The sequence below is a fragment of the Microcaecilia unicolor genome, chromosome 2 (genome assembly GCF_901765095.1).
Source record: "Microcaecilia unicolor chromosome 2, aMicUni1.1, whole genome shotgun sequence".
Classification (NCBI taxonomy): Eukaryota; Metazoa; Chordata; class Amphibia; order Gymnophiona; family Siphonopidae; genus Microcaecilia; species Microcaecilia unicolor.
Genome location: NC_044032.1, coordinates 1,943,995 through 1,964,659, shown reverse-complemented (window position 1 = coordinate 1,964,659; position 20,665 = coordinate 1,943,995). Strand labels below are relative to the sequence as shown.

Here is a 20,665-nt window from a genome sequence, read left to right as displayed (position 1 = left end):
CTTTGGAATGGATGCAAGGTGAGATATCAGGAGTAGATACGTAGGTAGATCTGGGAGTCATCAGTATAGAGATGGTAGAAAAAGCCATGGGATAAGATTAATGAACCGAGGGAAGAAGTGTAGATAGAAAAGAGGAGGGGACCAAGAACAGAACCCTGCAGTAGGCCGACAGGCAGAGGGATAGAAGTGGAAGAGGATCCACTAGAGTGAACACTGAAGGTGCGCAGGGAGAGGTAGGAAGAGAACCAGGAAAGGACAGAGCCCTGGAATCCAAGTGAGGACAGGGTATCGAGGAGTATGCTGTGATCAACAATGTCAAAAGCGGCGGAGAGATCAAGAAGAATGAGGATGGAATAGAGACCTCTGGATTTAGCCAGTAAAAGGTCATTGGAGACTTTAGTGAGCGCAGTTTCGGTTGAGTGGAGAGGGCGAAAACCAGATTGTAGTGGGTCAAGAATAGCATGTGAGGAGAGAAAATCAAGGCAGTGGTGGTGAACAGCACGCTCAAGTAATTTGGAGAGAAAAGGGAGGAGGGAGATGGGTCGGTAATTAGAGGGACTAATAGGGTCGAGTGAAGGCTTCTTAAGGAGAGGTGTGACCACAGCATGTTTAAAGGCAGCAGGGACAGCTGCAGTGGAAAGTGAGAGGTTGAGAATGTGACAGATATAAGGAATAAAAGCAGGAGAGATGGCATTAAGAAGGTGGGTGGGAATAGGATCAGAGGAACAGGTGGTACATTTTGAGGAAGAAAGGAGAAGTGTAGTTTCTTCAATAGTAACTTCAGGAAAGGAGGAAAAGGACTGTTTGCCAGTTGCACATTTCTGTTCACTGTTCCAAGTTCTGAGAATAAGCACAATTGTTTGTTCGTTCTGCCTGTCTGGACTGATAAATAATCCTGGTGGTTTGTCTGTTGAGTCTGTGAGTGCTTTCTGGGAACTGTGGGACCACTGGGAGTGTGGCCCCAGTAACCTAGAAATAACTGGGGATAATTTCCCTCCCAAACCCACTTCTCCTCTCCCTCCACTCTCTATCTCAGTTGACAACACCCTCATCATTCCCGTCTCATCTGCCCGCAACCTCGGAGTCATCTTCGACTCCTCCCTCTCCTTCGTTGTGCATATCCAGCAGATTGCCAAGACCTGTCGCATCTTCCTCTATAATATTAGCAAAATTCGCCCTTTCCTTTCTGAGCATACCACCCGAACTCTCATCCACTCTCTCATTACCTCTCGCCTTGACTACTGCAACCTACTCCTCACTGGCCTTCCACTTTACCATCTACATAGTAACATAGTAAAATAGTAGATGACGGCAGAAAAAGACCTGCACGGTCCATCCAGTCTGCCCAACAAGATAACTCATATTTGCTGCTTTTTGTGTATACCTTACCTTGATTTGTATCTGTCATTTTCAGGGCACAGACCGTATAAGTCTGTCCAGCACTAGCCCCGCCTCCCAACCACCAGCCCCGCCTCCCAACCACTGGCTCTGGCACAGACTGTACAAGTCTGTCCGGCACTATCCCCGCCTCCCAACCACCAGTCCCGCTTCCCACCACCAGCTCTGGCACAGACCGTATAAGTCTGCCCAGCACTATTCCCCGCCTCCCAACCACCAGCCCCGCCTCCTGATCTTGACTAAGCTCCTGAGGATCCATTCCTTCGGCACAGGATTCCTTTATGCTTATCCCACGCATGTTTGAATTCCGTTACCGTTTTCATTTCCATCACCTCCCGCGGGAGGGCATTCCAAGCATCCACTACTCTCTCCGTGAAAAAATACTTCCTGACATTTTTCTTGAGTCTGCCCCCCTTCAATCTCATTTCATGTCCTCTCGTTCTACCATCTTCCCATCTCCGGAAAAGGTTCGTTTGCGGATTAATACCTTTCAAATATTTGAACGTCTGTATCATATCACCCCTGTTCCTCCTTTCCTCCAGGGTATACATGTTCAGGTCAGCAAGTCTCTGCTCATACGTCATGTAACGCAAATCCCATACCATTTTCGTAGCTTTTCTTTGCACCGCTTCAATTCTTTTTACATCCTTAACAAGATACGGCCTCCAAAACTGAACACAATACTCCAGGTGGGGCCTCACCAACGACTTATACAGGGGTATCAACACCTCCTTTCTTCTACTGGTCACACCTCTCTCTATACAGCCTAACAACCTTCTAGCTACAGCCATCGCCTTGTCACACTGTTTCGTCGCCTTCAAATCCTCAGATACTATCACCCCAAGATCCCTCTCTCCGCCCATACCTATCAGATTCTCCCCGCCTAACACATACATCTCCCGTGGATTTCTAATCCCTAAGTGCATCACTTTGCATTTCTTCGCATTGAATTTTAATTGCCAAACCTTAGACCATTCTTCTAGCTTCCTCAGATCCTTTTTCATGTTTTCCACTCCCTCCCGGGTGTCCACTCTGTTACAGATCTTAGTATTATCCGCAAATAGACAAACTTTACCTTCTAACCTTTCAGTCCATTCAGAACTCTGCTGCACGTCTTATCTTCCGCCTGGACCGATATACTCATATCACCCCTCTCCTCAAGTCACTTCATTGGCTTCCGATCAGGTACCACATACAGTTCAAGCTTCTCCTATTATCCTACAAAAGCACTCGATCTGCAGCCCCTCCTTACCTCTCTTCCCTCATCTCCCCTTACGTTCCTGCCCGTAACCTCCGCTCTCAAGACAAATCCCTCCTTTCAGTACCCTTCTGTACCACTGCCAACTCCAGGGTCCGCCCTTTCTGCCTCGCCTCACCCCATGCCTGGAATAAACTCCCTGAGCCCATACGCCAGGCGCCCTCCCTGCCCATCTTCAAAGCCTTGCTCAAAGCCCACCTCTTCAATGTCGCCTTCGGCACCTAACCACCATACCTCTATTCAGGAAACCTAGACTGCCCCCACTTGACACTTGACATTTTGCCCATTAGATTGGTAGAGGATGGTAGCCGTGTTTGTCCACTCTTAAGGTTATCAATAGAAATCAAACAAAATAAAACATGGAAAAGAAAATAAGATAATACCTTTTTCATTGGACATAATACATTTCTTGATTAGCTTTCTAATGTTGCCCTTCTTCGTCCACCCCCATCCTACCACCCTGTCAGACTGTCATAGTAATGCTTGAATGTTTTCACTTATATACACTGTCAGCTAGCACATTTGCTTATTTCCGATCTGACGAAGAAGGGCAACCTTCGAAAGCTAATCAAGAAATGTATTAAGTTATGTCCAATAAAAAAGGTATCATCTTATTTTCTTTTCCATGTTTTATTTTGTTTGATTTCTATTGATAGCCCATTAGATTGTAAGCTCTTTTGAGCAGGGACTGTCCTTTTGTTAAACTGTACAGCACTGCGTAACCCTAGTAGCGCTCTAGAAATGTTAAGTAGTAGTAATAGTAGTAATTTGAGTGCGGGAGAATCACCCAGAGGCAGTTGTGACCTAGTTGGTGGAAGGAGGGTGTTAGTGTAGAGCACAAGAGGCAGGTGCAGGCGGACCTGAACTGTGCTAGGGATATACCCACTAAGTGGCCGTGGGGTAAACCCAGGCGGGTGGCTAAGGATTTCATCACAGGCCTAATAACTGGTATACCAACAATTAAAACTAAGCTAAACTGTTGTCTCTGTGTGATGTTCCAATTTTATCACTTAAATTAAATTGAAACAGCTGATGCTCATACTTTTTATGCGAAAGCTTTTAGATTTTGAGCAAAGTTTATTTTAAAAGTATCATATTGCATGATTCTTAGAAAAAGGGAGCTTTAAGAGAAAGAATAGAATTTTAAAACCATTTATACATTTTAACCTTTATTAAAAGATTGTTGGTGTAATAAAAAATGCTTACCTGAAACTTGGTGGTACATTTTTTTTTTACTCCTGTGAGCAGGTAATACCCGCACTCTGAAAAATCAACACTGTTTAAAAAAAATGTATTTATTATTAAGAGGCAGTAGCGCTGGGTGGAAGTGTGCTCGGTCACAGGGTGAACCATCCTACCCCCGACCATTGTGACCGACAGCAAACTTTGCTATCATAATAGAAACCGAGCAGTGCTGAAGCCTAGGGGGCGCTACACTAGCATTGCTGATTTTGCTGGTCCAAGACAGAAGGAAGTCTGCTTTGGTCAGCTGCATTATTTAAATTTTTTTTTTTGTTACATTTGTACCCCGCACTTTCCCACGGCTTACATGGGGCAATGGAGGGTTAAGTGACTTGCCCAGAGTCACAAGGAGCTGCCTGTGCCTGAAGTGGGAATCAAACTCAGTTCCTCAGGACCAAAGTCCACCACCCTAACCACTAGGCCACTCTATGGGCAATTCAAGTAAGAACCCTCTGTATTTCTTCTTAATGAAAGTTGAATTGAGCTGGTTGTTTCTTGCAGCTGTTCTTGAATAAAATGCACCTGAATTATCAGTATTTTGTTTGTGCATGAATGGACATTATGACATGTAGCTTGTAACTTATTAAGATTCTGTACATTCAGTAAATGCAAGTACAAAAAAAAAACCTTATAAATGTTCTTGTGCTTAAATGTGAATTATATATTTCACAGAAGGAACTGAAAGTGTACAAAGCTTTAGCTGGTATAGTTCCTGTAAATGAGCACTGACCGTGTGGGGCTTAGCAGCAGTGGCGTAGCTAGGGTAGTTGACACCCGGGGCCGGTCATTTTTTAACACCCCCCCCTCCCCAAATCCAGTACTAGGCATACCGAGAATACAAAACCTATAGAGCAATTCTACCATACCATAAGCAGTCATTTCTATGAGTTACACAAGGAAAAGGAAAGCATCTTAAACACTACAGTGAGCACTAGAAGATCAATTCACCTATTGTAAAACGAAACCAGACAGAATAGTACAGATCGTAGATCCTGCACAGTCAATGCCAACCGAAAGCCAAGTCTTTTTCACAAACACAGATACACCCTAATCCACTATAGGATAAGTAATCATAAACTTTCTATTTAGACAAAAATTAAACTGAACCCCCGATGCCAGACTCTGCATACAATGCAACACCACAGAAACAGAAAATGTCCCCTAGTACTGTGCAAAATATAAAGACAGCAGATGTAAATTTGAAAAAACTAACAAATACCAATCACCACTTTACAAATTAACAAATAGAAATAAAACAAATACAGAAAATAAAATAATACCATTTTATTGGACTAATACATTTAGCTTCCAGAGTCCAAAATCTCCTTCCTGAAAGTTAAGTCAAAATGTATTAAAATTAGTCCAATAAAAAGATTACCTTATTTACATGTTCTATTTATAAACATTTGTTAAACACGGCTACAATACTATATCCTAAAGCAAAATAATAAAAATATATATTTACAGTTTGTTGTCTCTGGTTTCTGCTTTCCTCATCTTCTTTTCACTGTCTTCCTTCCATCCAGCATCTGTCTTCGCTCTCTCTCTCTGCCATCCATTGTCTGCCCTCTCTAATGTCCCTTCCATCCACTGTCTGCCCTCTCTCTCTCTTCCTTCCATCCACATCTGCCCTCTATCTCTGCCCCTTCCATCCACCATTTGCCCCAGTCTGCCCTCTTTCTCTCTCCCCCTTCCACCCACCATCTGCCCTTTCTCTCTGCCCCTTCAATCCGTCTGCCCTCCCTCTCCCATCCATCCAAGGTCTGCCCTCCCTTACACTCCCCCCTTCCATCCAGGGTCTGTCCCCTCTCTCTCTGCCCCCTCTTTTCAGCCCCCAGTTCCAGCCTCCTTATTCCACCTGCCCCTAGTTCCAGCCCCTCTATCCCACCAGTCCCAGCCCTTTTCTCCCATCAGTCCCAAGCTTCAGCCCCCAGCCACTTCTCCCTGTCCCCTTTTCAGCCCCTAGTTTCAACCCCAGCCCTTTTCTCTCGCCAGTCCCAAGCTTCAGCCCCAGCCAGTTCTCCCTGTCCCCTTTAAAGCCCCTAGTCCCCACAGTTTCAGCCCCTGCCCCTTTTCAGTCCCCAGTTCCAGTACTAGCCCCCTTATCCCAACTACCCTCCTTTTCAGCTCCTCGTTCCAGCCCCCTTCATCCACCACATGCCTTGCATCGCCCCTTTTCAGCCCTAGACCCGTTCTCCCACCTGCCCCAGGCATGGACCCATTTTCCCTCCTGCCCCCTTGTCAGACCCCAGTTCCAGCTTCAGACCCATTCTCCCATCTGAGCACTCCCCTCCCCCCTCTGAGTACCCATCTGAGCTCCCCCACCCTCCTCAATCCCCTTCTCCCCTCTGAGCACCCCTCTGAGCACCCCCACCCCTCCCCAATCCCCTTCTCCCCTCTGAGCACCCCTCTGAGCTCCCCCACCCCTTCCCAATCCCCTTCTCCCCTCTGAGCTCCCCAATCTCCTTCTCCCCTCTGATCTCCCCCACCCCTCCCCAATCTCCTTTGAGCACCCCCACTCCTCCCCAATCCCCTTCTCCCCTCTGAGCTCCCCCACCCCTCCCCAATCCCCTTTGAGCACCCCCACCCCTCCCCAATCCCCTTTGAGCTCCCCCACCCCTCCCCAATCTGAGTCCCCCCTCCGATCCGACCCGACCCGACCCATCTACCAGCCAGCACCTCCGTTCGCCTGCTCCCACCCTGTCCTCTTTTTAAAAAAAAAATCGAAGCGCCGAAGTGGCAGGCAGCGCCTCCCGTCTGCCCTGCTACTAAAAACCTCTTCAACGTCGTCGTCGGGCCTTCCCTCATTCAGTCCCACCCGCCCTCGCGGTAATAGGAAGTTACCTTAGAGGTGGGCGGGACTGAATGTGGGATGGCCCGACGACGACGTTGAAGAGGTTTTTAGAAGCAGGGCAGACGGGAGGCGCTGCCTGCCACTCCGGCGCTTCGATTTTTTTTTTAAAAAGAGGACAGGGTGGGAGCAGCGGGAGCGGAGCACCCCCCACCCGCTGACACCCGGGGCGGACCGCCCCCACCGCCCCGCCCTTGCTACGCCACTGCTTAGCAGAGTTTTAAAAAGGTTTGGACAGCTTCTTAAAGGAAAAATGCTTATTTCTGGGCTAAGCAGCATAAAATGTACTGAACGTTTTCAGGATCTTGCCAGGTATTTGTGACCTGGATTGGCCACTGTTGGAAACAGGATGCTGGGCTTGATGGACCTTTGGTCTGTCCCAGTGTGGCAATACTTATGAACTTATGGCAGTCTGCTGATCCTGCTAGTTCATGCTCTGGTGCAATGCCTAAAATTATTACCTGTTTGTAATTAAGGTTTTGAAGCAAGAGGAAGACTTCAAGTGAAGCAGGAGAATCTTTTCTGCGGTTGGCTACTAATGCCGGAATTTCTAGAACCTCATCAGCAAGCTGCATCAACTTACGCCATGACTGGAAGAATTCTAGGGTTGGTTTGTGTTAATGTAAGGCCTTGCAGCGACTCTCAGCATATCTTGCCGAAGCAATTAAACTCTGGAACACTTTTCTTATGTCTTATTGTGCGTGCATCGCCACATTTGCTATTGTTATTAAACATTGAATGCTTTCACATGATAATCAGTTGTGCAGCTTCATTATTGATGCTGGTAGGAACCTAAAAATAAAAATATCTCAGTCCTGAGCATTAGAAATCTAAGCTTTTGGCATAGCACTTGTTTATAGATCTGCAAATAATTATAGATTGTAGAGGCTACGCAAGACTATTCCTCACACTTTCTTGAATCACTCCTTGTATCATATAATCCTTAAGAAGTGCCGGGAAGATATGGTAGAGGTCTATAAAATAAGGAGTGGAGTGGAACGGGTGGACGTGAATCGTTTGTTTACTCTTTCCAAAAGTACTAGGACTAGGGGGCATGCGATGAAGCTACAAAGTAGTAAATTTAATATGAATCGGAGAACATTTTTCTTCACTCAACGTGTAATTAAAATCTGGAATTCGTTGCCAGAGAATGTGGTAAAGGCGATTAGCTTAGTGGGGTTTAAAAAAGGTTTGGACGGCTTCCTAAAGGAAAAGTCCATAGATCGTTATTAAATGGACTTGGGGAAAATCCACTATTTCTGGGATAAGCAGTATAAAATGTTTTGCACTTTTTTGGGATCTTGCCAGGTATTTGTGACCTGGATTGGCCACTGTTGGAAACTGGATGCTGGGCTTGATGGCTGGCGCCGTTCGATTATGCCCATCTATGTTACATCCTGGCTGGAAGGGGGAGCGAGACGGAGGGCAGACAGTGGATGGAAGGGGGGGGGAGAGAGGACAGACAGGGGCAGATGGTGGATGGAAGGGGCAGAGATAGAGGGCAGACGCTAGATAGAAGGGAGAGAGAGAGTGCAGACAGTGGATGGAAGGGGCAGGAGAGGGAGGGCAGACACTGGATGGCAGGGAGAGAGAGAAGACAGAGGCTGGATGGAAGGAAGACAGTGAAAAGAAGATGAGGACAGCCGAAACCAGAGACAACAAACTGTAAGTAAAATATATATTTTTCTTTTTTTTTGCATTAGGATAAAGTAGTATTGTAGCTGTGTTAATAAATGTTTATAAATAGAACATGGAAACAAGGTAATCTTTTTATTGGACTAATTTTAATACATGTTGACTAACTTTTGGAGAACAAAACCCCCTTCCTCAGGTCAGGATAGAATACTGCAAATGTATCCAATACAATGGTATTATTTTATTTTCTATGTTTGTTTTATTTCTATTTGTTAATTTGTAAAGTGGTGATTGGTACTTGTTAGGTTTTTTTTTTCAAATTTACATCTGCTGTCTTTATATTTTGCACAGTACTAGGGGACATTTTCTGTTTCTGTGGTGTTGCATTGTATGCAGAGTCTGGCATCGGGGGTTCAGTTTAATTTTTGTCTAAATAGAAAGTTTATGATTACTTATTCTATAGTGGATTAGGGTGTATCTGTGTTTGTGAAAAAGACATGGCTTTCGGTTGACATTGACTGTGCAGGATCGACGATCTGTACTATTCTGTCTGGTTTTGTTTTACAATAGGTGAATTGATGTTCTAGTGCTCACTGTAGTGTTTTAAGGTGTTTTCCTTTTCTTTGTGTGATTCGTAGAAATGACTGCTTATGGTATGGTAGAATTGCTCTATAGGTCCTGAGTGTTTTGTATTCTCGATATACCTAGTACTGGATTTTGGAGGGGGCTGTTAAAAAATGACCAGCCACGGGTGTCAACTACCCTAGGTATGCCACTGCCAACCAGTTAGCACAGAACACAACCACTCTCTGATCCCAGGGCTAAAAACTAAACGGTGTTTTTTAGCCCGGGGGTAGTGTACATACATCCCAAAATTCAGAGGCGTAGCCAGACAACCGATTTTGGGTGGGCCTGAGGCCAATGTTGGTGAGCACAGAATTCATTCCCCCCCCCCTTCCCCTCTTCACTCTTTGCCCCTTTCCCCCACCCAAAATATCAAATATCTGAGCTGGAGGAAATCCTAAAACCCTGCCAGCTAAAGATTTCCTCTTCTTCGGGCAACTAGCGCTGTTCCAAACAGCAGCCAGAAGCACTTACCTCGTGCTGACTTACACTGGAAGACCACGCATGCTCGGTGCTTGTGCATGTGCGAAAAATGATCTTGTGCAGAGGAGCCAATGTCGGCGTCAGCTTCAGCATTCGGAAGAGCACTGAATGCCCGATGAGGAGGAAATCCTCGTCGGTAGGGTTTGGGGATCCCAACCAGGCACAGCAAGAGTGCCACAATTCTGAGTGTGTCTGAGTCCAAATTGGGTGGGCCCTGGCCCACCCATGGTTATGCCAGTCCCGAAATTACCATGGGACACCTCAGCGCACCCCACAGTAAGCCATTTAAAGAATCTGGCTCATAATGTGTTGAAAATCATCTCTGACAGCTTCAGGTACTCTTCAGGTAGTGCCGGGTTTACTCTAGGGGCAGAGTAGAAGTGATTTGGGTAACACCAATACTCAGTGCTAATACCTGAATAACTATCCTGGTACCAGAGCTGAACACTGGTGGTACCCGGATCACTCCTGCAGCCATTCTATTTCTGGACATTCAGTACCGATATCCTGGCATTAGCTGGCACTGAATATTTCAGAAATACATAAGTAATGCCACACTGGGAAAAGACCAAGGGTCCATCGAGCCCAGCATCCTGCCCATGACAGCGGCCAATCCAGATTTACATGCCAGAGTTGTCATATGAACCAAACACTCTGGACACAGTGTTTAAATATCAGAGAGTTAAAAATGCTAAAGACAATTTTGAAACACAATTATAAGGTTGCCTAAGACCCTACCAAAGCAGGTTACATACCCAGCTCTTTATTCTTATGTCTAGGAGGCAGAAGGAAAGAAATCCACACACACACACACACACCACTAAGAAAAAATATATACTGTATATCAAAGGCCTTTGGGAGAGAGCCTGGGGGTCCCACATAATGACGGCGAGTGCACCCAGAACTGTCTCAACTCCCTTAGGTCTCCTGTTTTATTGGCAAAATCATTAGGTCATGAGTTACATGTCACTAGGTTTACATCATAAATCACAAAATACAAACAATAGATACTTATTGGTTGCGATTATATTCAGGTTCTATCGGCATTCTAGAAGGAGTTCAAGGACAAAAGTCAGCTGCCATACTATTTCAGTATTTCATTTTCTATTGAATGTTTTCTTATATAAAAAGCAGGTGCAAAATCCAAAGGTACTTTGTATCCATCATTTTCGTTGACAATTTGCAAAGAGAAACTACACCATATTAAAAACTAGTAAAAAAAAAAAGCCCGTTTCTCATTGAAATGAAACGGGCGCTAGCAAGGTAATCACCTTCTCCCATTAATGTTAATCCATATTGATTGATGCACTTGTATTCTTTCAGGGTTGATGCTGCTTTAGTGGGAGTGGGCGGCAGGCTGCTTGGAGGTTGGTCAGCATTGTTGTGGGGGGTGGGCTGTTTGTAAGAGGGCTGTTTTCAGTTTCTTTGCTGTTTTTTTTTGAGGGGTGAGGTGATGTTGAATGAGTGTCTGTGTGAAAGTGAGGGGGGAGGGGGTCAGCATTGCTGGGGGGGGTGTCAGTGATTGAGTGTGTAACACAGAGAGTGAGTGTCCATGTCCTGCATCAGTGTGTGTGTGTGTGTGTGTGTGTGTGTGTGTGTGTGAGATTGGGGGGAGGGGAGGAACTGGGATTCTGCATCAGTGTGTGACCCCCCTCCTCCTCCCCAGTTCCAGACTGCCATTTCCCCCCAGTTCCAGACCCCCTCTCCCTCCATCCAAATTCCAGACCCCCCTCCGAGTTCCAGACTCCTCCCTCCCGCTCTCTGAGTTCCAGACCCCACCTCCCTGCCTCCCTCCCTCTGATTTGCAGAGCCCCCTCCCTCTCTCTTCGAGTTCCAGACCCCACCTCCCTGCCTTCCTCCCTCTGATTTGCAGACCCCCTCCCTCCAATTTCCAGACTACCCCTTCGGAGTTCCTGACCCCTGGACCCCCCCCTGCTGCGACCCTCTCGAGCCACCCTTCCCACCGCCAACCCTCCCCCGCCGCCGTCGTCGATTCTGGCTTGGTCCGCCCCATTTTGTGTTGATTCGCTGCTCCCTGCATCGCGGCTCCTCCCCTCTCCCTTCTACTGGCGAATCTGATGTCTCTTCTCTTTTGTCTCCTTCCCCTGCTCCTTTCCTATTAGTCACTGATGATTTCTGTTCCTTCTCACGCAGCGCACTTGCAACTTGCTTTGTGCTGCTGTCGTACCATTCCGCCCGCGACGTCATCACGTTTGGACGCGAGGGCGGGACAGAGACAGATGGTGATAGACTTACGAATCTGACAAACCTTACAAACCCTTCACTTCAGTGAAGCCACAGAATCAGCTTCAGAACGTTGGAGGTGCTTTTTATTATAGTAGAGATTATCAATAAAGTCCTTAGTACATTATACTGGCAGAATTTACCAGGGCTGTTCAAAATTGCTTTCATAAGTACATAAGTAATGCCATACTGGGAAAAGACCAAAGGCCCATGAAGCCCAGCATCCTGTCCCCGACAGCAGCCAATCCAGGTCAAGGGCACCTGGCAGCTTCCCAAATGTACAAACATTCTATACATGTTATTCCCGAAATTGTGGATTTTTCCCAAGTCCATTTAGTAGCAGTCTATGGACTTGTCCTTTAGGAAACTGTCCAAACCCTTTTTAAACTCTGCCAAGCTAACCGCCTTCACCACGTTCTCCGGCAACGAATTCCAGAATCATTATTAACCTTGACTGAAAATTAAATCTCAGCCTCTACACAGAAGATTCAACCTTGCCGAGTTCCCTTCTTTGTCTTCTTCTGTGCTCTTGTCCTACGACCAAAAATGATCCATAGGTTACTTTTGTTGAACAATAAAGATGTGATTAGAACATTGCGATTGGGTATCTTATATTTGAAATGACTGAGTAATGCTGGATGCCAGTGGCCAAGAAACACCTGCTTCACCCAACCGGAAATGACAGGAGGAATATCTTCAAGTATTCACACATTGGAGGGGCTCAGAAATTTTACATTAGGACTAAATATTAGGAATGTGAAAAGGGAAAACAATGGTTTGGCATGCAAGAATCAACTTGGGGTTTGGTTGGATTCTAGTTACTACTTATCAATTCTATAGTGCTATAAGGCATACGCAGCGCTGTACACCATACATGAAAAGACAGTCCCTGCTCAAAGAGCTCACAATCTAAATATGGAATGTTGCTAGTGGAATAGCAACATTCCATGTAGAATCTCAATAGTAGCAACAGAAACTCAATAGTAGCAACATTCCATTGTAGAATCTCAAATAGTAGCAACAGAATCTCCCATAGTAGCAACATTCCATGTAGAATCTCAAGTAATAGCAACATTCCAGAATCTCAAATAGTAGCAACATTCCATGTTCCACTGCACTAACCACTAGGCTACTCCTCCACTAGCAACATTCCATGTAGAAACACATTACTACTACTACTACTACTTATCATTTCTATAGCGCTACAAGGCATACGCAGCGCTGTACACCATACATGAAAAGACAGTCCCTGCTCAAAGAGCTTACAATCTAAATACCGTGCATCTGTTCAGAAAGTCTTTTTCAAATTATGTCTGATTAGGCGGTTGAAGCGGCTGTTGTGACCCACTAACATTCGGTCTGTACTACAGCGTGTGATCCTTGTTTGATTACTGTAACGCATTGTATCTTGGGTTACCTCTAGGTAGGATCCGTCCTTTACAAAATGCTGCTGCTCGTTTGCTCACCGATACCACTTGCTTGGCTCGTATTACGCCAGTACATAAGAAGTTGCACCGGTTACCCATCCATCAGGTTAAAACCTTATTGGTAATTTTTAAGGCTTTAAGCAAGGATGTGCCAGTTTCTGTGGCTAGTTCTTTGACGTTCTATCAGCCTGCTTGTGCATTGCAGTCTTCAGACAAACATTTGCTTGATATTCCTTCCTTTTATCATATTAGGCTAACTGAGTACCGTTCGGTTATTTTTTACATTCAGGATGTGAGGCAATGGAATTTGTTGCTCTTTAATTTAAGAGGTAGGACTTCACTTCTTCAGTTCCATAAACATTTGAAGGCTTTTCCTTTTTCCTTTCACAGTGGTCTTAGTCAAGAATCTTTTACTGCATGTGTGTGTATGTCTTCTTTGAAAATTATATAATGTATGTTACGCTGTGATCCGTCGAGAGATGTAGGATCGTGAGGAAGGGGGGGGGGGGAGAGGTTTTTTTTTGTTTTTTTTTTTGAATGAGTGATGTGTGGATGCATGTCTGAGAGGAGCTGGAGGTTGTTTGATAAGGTTTTTGGTATGGGTGGAAGTGTATGTCTAGGAGTTTGGGGGGGGGGGGGGGTTCTTTCTTTTCATAAAAAGTCACTGCAGAGTTATTCGTTGTTCCAAGTTGAGTGCTGAGGGCATTCCTTGTCTCTTGTTCGTGTACTATGTTGATTGTATTTTATACTCTGTATTGACGACTGAAAACAAAATAAAAAAAAAAAGAGAGAAATATTTTAAATAAATAAATACATAAAGTTGTAAACGTTAATTTGTAGGGTAATGCGCATTAAATCAATTTAGACTGCACTAGGGGGTCCTTTTATTAAGGCACACTAAAAGTGCCCATGCTACCCCCATAGATTTGGCCCTGGACCCCCTGACGACAACCCTATCGACCCCCCTCTCACCACGAACTCGCCATCGCCTACCTTTGCTGGCGGGGGACCCCAACCCCCGCCAGCCGAGGCCCTCTTCTTCCAGCGCAAGGCTTCGTTCTGTTTCTGTGAGTCTGTATGTGCAGGACGTCAGACCCACAGAAACAGAACGAAGCCTTGCGCCAGAAGAAAAGGACCTCAGCTGGCGGGGGTTGGGGTCCCCCGCCAGCAAAGGTAGGCAACGGCGGGGGAGGGTTGGCGGCGGGAGGGGGGGTTGAGAGGGTCGTCAGCGGGGGGGGGTTAAAGTTCTTGGTGGTGGCAGTGGCGGCAGCGCGGGGGGATCAGCAATGGCGGGGGGGGGGGGGGTCAGCGGCACCGGGGGGGGGGGGGTTAAAATGTGCCCCTCATCTCGGGCTCTGGACCCCCTCCCGCTGAAGTCTGGCTATGCCCCTGCTCCAAGCCAGTGAAATGATCATGTTTTGGGGTTTTTTTTAATAATGGACATGCGCTAATTTCCCCATTAGCATCTGGCCATTACTGAGGGAGCCTTTAGTACCTCCTATTTAGGGGGCAGTAAAGGCTACTGTGCTACTCCCATGCCGATTGGGTAGTGCACGGTAATGTTTAGCGCAGGCACACCCACTCTCTACCCTTGGCCATGCCTCTCATGAAAATAGTTTTCAGTGCAGAATAACACACACGAAGTGGAATATCAGGGTGCTTTTGGGGTGGTTTGTGGGTGCAGTCAGGGTGATTCCCGGAGTTTTCCGGTTATTTATGATGCTCAGTTCACTAACCAGATAACTCTTCAGATAAAGTTAGTCGGCAATAAGGCATCCTAACTTTATTTGGTTAACTATCTGGATAGTAGGTTGAATATTGCTGTGTCCGGATAGCCCTAGGACTAACCACTTATCTGGATATTCAGAGCTGGACACTATTTGGATATTGGGGCTGAATACACCAGATATATTGCCAGCTTACATCGTGCCTAACTGTACAGTGCCACTAAATAGTAGCCAACGTGAAAGAGGGAAGGAGACAGATGTTATGTGACTGGAGTCCGGGAGGAGCCGGCAGTAGAGTGGAGGAGTGGCCTAATGGTTAATGCAGTGGCTCGTAACCACTTGTAACCACTCGCCTCCACCTACCCTCCTCTCTTCCTTCCCGTCCACATTAATTGATTTGATTTGCTTACTTTATTTATTTTTTTGTCTATTAGATTGTAAGCTCTTTGAGCAGGGACTGTCTTTCTTCTATGTTTGTGCAGCGCTGCATATGCCTTGTAGCGCTATAGAAATGATAAATAGTAGTAGTAGTAGTCTCTTGTAACCAGAGCTAATATTATGATGTCATAATGCCTCAGGCCACCAATAAGAGCCAACCTCATCAGTGATGTCACAATGGCTTGATTGTCCTATACTTGGCTCACTTTTATTACATAGCTCTTTGAGCAGGGACTGTCTTTCTTCTATGTTTGTGCAGCGCTGCGTACGCCTTGTAGCGCTATAGAAATGCTAAATAGTAGTAGTAGTAGTAGAGTTTTGATCCTGGCAACCTGGGTTTGATTCCCACTGCAGCTCCTTGTGTCCTTGGCAAGTCACTTAACCAGTGGCGTAGCCAAGGGTGGGCCCAGGTGGGCCTGGGCCCACCCACTTTGGCCTCAGGCCCACCCAGTAGCAGCACACCTATGATGTGGCTGGCAGGGATCCCCAAGCCCCACCAGCCAAAAATTCCCAACAACTATCCTTCCTGAATACTTTTTAAATAGCAGATCTTCACCTGCAGCGAGCAGCAACTGATACATAGTACTCGCACTAGCCCCCCAGCCTTTCCTCTGATGTATTCCCTTCTATGCGGAAACAGGAAGTTGCATCAGAGGGAAGGCTGTGGGGCCAACATGAGCAGTGTATATTCACAGCCAGAGTTTTGTGAAAATCTGCGATTTAAAAAGTATGCAGGGGAGGGGGTATGTTTGAGAACCATATGGTATGCAGGTGAGAGAGGGAGAGACCAAATCACTTGTGGGACAAGGTGGAGTTCTTCTGCCCACCCATCTTGGGCCTGGGCCCACCCAAAATTGGGTGTCTGGCTACGCCCCTGCACTTAACCCTCCATTGTCTCAAGTTCAAAAACTTAGATTGTGAGCCCTCTAGGGACAGAGAATTGATCTGCATATAATGTGTACTGCGTATGTCTTGTAGCCCTATAGAAATGATTAGTAGTACTTTTCAGCGCTGATGCTCACAGAGCTAAGTGGGCACATGGAAATGCAGAAAAAAAGCAGTTCTAACTATACCTTCCTAATTGTGTAACTGTTGCACTAAATTTTGATTTTGTGTTTTATTCATGTACTTTTATTATGTTATTCACCATATAAGAAGTCTTATAAATAAATAAATATCTGCCAGAAGCAGCCTGATGATTGAAGCTGTGTCCCCCTCCCTCCCATCTCCCCAACAAGGACTGACCCCCTACCAACCCTCCCCCAACATGCTTGACCTCCCTCCCCGAATATGACCTGATCTCCCTATGGTGCCCCCAGCAAGGTCCAAATCCTTCCCCATTGCACCCAATATGACAAACCATCCCTCTGAACATGACCTGTGCAGAAGGAATGGATCCTCAGAAGCTTAGCTGAAATTGGGTGGCGGAGCAGGTGGGGGGAAGAGGGGGTGGTGATTGGGAGGCGAGGATAGGGGAGGGCAGACTTGTACGGTCTGTACCAGAGCCGGTGATGGGAGGCGGGACTGGTGGTTGGGAGGTGGGAAATACTGCTGGGCAGACTTATATGGTCTGTGCCCTGAAAAGGACAGGTACAAATTCAAGGTAAGGTATACACATATGAGTTTGTCATGGGCAGACTGGATGGACCATGCAGGTCTTTATCTGCCGTCATCTACTATGTTACTATGTTACTATGACCTGAGCCTACCCCCCTCACCTAGAAAGGATCTCTTTCCCAAACCCTCCTGAAAAGGTCTCTCGAGGCCCAACCCGACAAGTAGTCCCCATCCCACATCCAAGCAAACCCCCGGGGCCTATCTGGACATCCCTGTTGAGCTAGTGGGTTTTCAGGACTGGAGCAAACCCCACTCACGCCTGACGCTGGTGGCTGTGGATGATAAATGGCCCCTGTGACCTCTAGAAGTAGTCTCATGATACTACTCATAGACGCTGACCCCTAGCCAACAGTTGTAGTGGTCATTTTGCCAGAGGCAGGGCAAATGGGGTTGGCTCGTGCCCCAAAGACCAACTAGCCCAAAAGGGATGTCCAAGTAGGCTTGGGAGGGGGGGTTGCCTGCTTGAACATGGGATGGGGGCTACTCTTAGGGGTGGGTCTGGTGAGGGCATTTTCTGAGAGGGGGGTCAGAAAGCAGGACCACTCTTGGGGAGGTGCAGATGAGGATCATGCAATGTTAATAGGTGTGGGAGAGGGTTGGATATGTTGGGGGAGGGGGGTTGGTAGGGGGTCAGACCTTGTTGGGGGGTAAGATGGGCATCATGTCATATTGAGGGGGTAGAGGTGTTGGGTTGTTGAAAAGGGTTTGGAGATGATAGGGGGGAGGAGGATCAGAATTAGGAGAGGGGGAAAATGGATCACCTTATGTAGGTCCTGGCTGAATATCCACATAACTAAGTGTCTTTTTTTTTTTTTTTGTTACATTTGTACCCCGCGCTTTCCCACTCATGGCAGGCTCAATGCAGCTTAAATGGGACAATGGAGGGTTAAGTGACTTGCCCAGAGTCACAAGGAGCTGCCTGTGCCTGAAGTGGGAATCAAACTCAGTTCCTCAGGACCAAAGTCCACCACCCTAACCACTAGGCCACTCCTCTACTCCAGACCCTGGTTGATAATCAGCCAGGACCTGTGCAAGCTCTGACAGCCAAAACATGTCTTGCATGGTCCAGCATTGAATATCTAGGCTGAATTCAGCCCATGGCTGGCAGCATTTTAAAAATGCTGATTGTTGCTAGCTGAATACTGGTTGGTATTTTTAAAGTTCTTAGTCCCTCAGATAAAGGATAAATCCTGCTTCTGTCGTGAAATGTTCTGTGAATAAGCAGAGCTCACTCACCTTGCTTTTTTGTTTTTATCTTCCAGGTATCCATAGAGGAAGAAGCCCAGGTGGATTGATGCAAACACGAAGGTGTAGATAAAGAAACGGAGAACCACGGAAGTCCAGAAATGCTCTTGTCCTGTAAACATTGGGATTTTGTCACTAAAAACCTCCTCTCAGGCTGTGTCAGAGACTGCTTTAGTCCAAGGAACCAACTACATTCCTCATAATGGCAGTTTCCTTTATTCTGGCTTATGCCCCACCCCCTACTGGTCTTATTCTTTGTTTTCCTTTTTTTATTTTTCCCTTTCTGATGGAAAAGTGACCCAGTAGTCCATTTATTTATTTACCACCACTTTGATGATGATTTTCATTAGATTTTAAATGGATTAATATGTTTAAAAATACACAGACACATTTAGTTTTTCAAAACAAGTAAAGAAATTATAGAAATTAAATTTGAAATATACCCCCAATCCATGTTTACTTGAACAAATCACATACATACAATTATACAATAGCAAAAGTAATGAAACACAGGTTAAAATGTCAACTGTAAACTGTCTCTCATCCACCCCGCTCCCATGTTTCTCACCTAACCCACCCCGCCCTCTTCCTGTGAATCTGTCATTGGAATGCTTTGATGTTTCAATTATATATACACTTATTTATCAACATTTGCTTATTTCTGATCTGAAGAAGAGTTACCTTCGAAAGCTAATTAAAAAAAAATGTATTAAGATAGTCCAATAAAAAAGGTATCTCTTATTTTCTTTTCTGTGTTTTATTTTATTTCCATTTATTACCTAAATGTAAACTGTATAATTCCAGAATGATACAAACCAAATACAGGGGGTAATACTCAGCCGGTGGCAGTCGGAATTTATTTAAAATTATGCCCAGATATTTAATACCAGGACATCTGTTGGCACCTGCATTTAATCTGGGTATGTGTAGACAAATGTGAGGACATTATAATGCTTTTGTATCGGCCCATGGTACGACCGCACCTCGAATATTGTGTTCAATTCTGGTCACCGCATCTCTAAAAAGATATAGTGGAATTAGAAAAGGTACAAGGAAGGGCGACGAAAATGATTAAGGAGATGGAGCGATTTCCCTACGAGGAAAGGCTAAAGCGGCTGGGGCTTTTCAGCTTGGAGAAAAGACGGCTGAGGGGGAGATATGATAGAGGTCTACCACTGTTTTCCATATTATCCGGCTTTTCACTTATCCAACAATGGTTAGGTCCCGTTTACGTCAGATAATCGAGAATATACTGTAGTTGATTTTAATGATGCAAGACTTTTAAAAACATACCAATATCAATACCAATACCGTTCCGAGTTCAATGCAGATAACGATATCAAAATGAACCTAGAAATATCTAGGGAAGATATAATAGAAACATAGAAACATGACGGCAGATAAAGGCCATATGACCCATCCAGTCTGCCCATCCTCTGTAACCCTTAATTCTTCCTGTTCCTAAGCGATCCCACATGCTTATCCCATGCCTTTTTAAATTCTGGAACAGTCCTCCACTCCACCACCTCCACTGGGAGGCCATTCCACGCCTTCACCACCCTTTCTGTGAAATAATACTCCTAAGCCTATTCCCCTTTGTCGTATGCTCTCTCATTCCAGAGCTCTCCTTCATTTGAAAAAGGCTCTCTTCCTGTACATAAATGCCCTTGAGATATTTAAACGTCTCTATCATGTCTCCTCTCTCCCGGCATATACATGTTGAGGTTCATAAGCCTGTCCATATAATTTTGCATTCAAGACTGCTTACTAATTTCGTAGCCGCCCTCTGGACCGACTCCATCCTGTTTATATCTTTCCTTAGGTGCGGTCTCCAGAACTGCACGCAGTACTCCAAATGAGGCCTCACCAGAGACTTATACAACGGCACCATCACCTCCTTTTTCCTGCTGGACATGCCTCTCTTTATGCACCCTGGACGGTAGTACACTCCTATCATTATCCTTTTCCCTTTATACATGGAATTTCAATCCACAATGAGTCCAAGAAGTGTTTTGTTTCCTGCAGAATTTTCAATCTATTTGATTCAAGGCTCTCATTAATATACAATGCTACCCCTCCACCAATTCAATCCACCCTATCACTACGATATAATTAGTACCCCGGTATGACAGTGTCCCACTGGTTATCCTCCTTCCACCAGGTTTCAGAGATGCCTATTATATCTAATTTTTCATTTAGTGCAATATATTCTAACTCTCCCATCTTATTTCTTAGGCTCCTGGCATTCACATATAGACATTTCAAACTATGTTTGTTGTTCCTATTTACATCATGCTTAGTACTTAACAGTATTAATTTGCAATCTTTTGTCTGATTTTTATGTTTATTTAAGGACACCTGATCTACTATGGTTTCTTTTGCAACCTCACTATCAGGATACCCTATCTTCCCTGTTTTGGTGATATCTTTGAAAGATACCTTATCCCGAACCATGCGCTTTTGAGCGACTGTTGGC

General features: G+C 45.5%; 2 protein-coding genes across 2 annotated transcripts in view; one reads left to right on the top strand and one right to left on the bottom strand.

The window, feature by feature from the left end:
- Positions 1-7,469, top strand: part of LOC115461765 (scavenger receptor cysteine-rich type 1 protein M130-like) — a 114,596-nt gene extending 107,127 nt beyond the window's left edge. The window contains exon 10 of the mRNA XM_030191810.1: positions 7,226-7,469. The gene's annotated coding sequence lies outside the window, so the exon portion shown is untranslated. The remainder of the gene's footprint in view (positions 1-7,225) is intronic.
- Positions 7,470-13,726: 6,257 nt separating this feature from the next.
- Positions 13,727-20,665, bottom strand: part of LOC115462749 (deleted in malignant brain tumors 1 protein-like) — a 56,896-nt gene continuing 49,957 nt past the window's right edge. Inside the window, exons 9-10 of the mRNA XM_030192731.1 lie at positions 18,181-18,301; positions 13,727-13,924 (exon numbers count right to left, since the gene is read on the bottom strand). Coding sequence (XP_030048591.1) covers positions 13,906-13,924; positions 18,181-18,301 — 140 coding nt within the window. The 3' untranslated portion in view covers positions 13,727-13,905. The remainder of the gene's footprint in view (positions 13,925-18,180; positions 18,302-20,665) is intronic.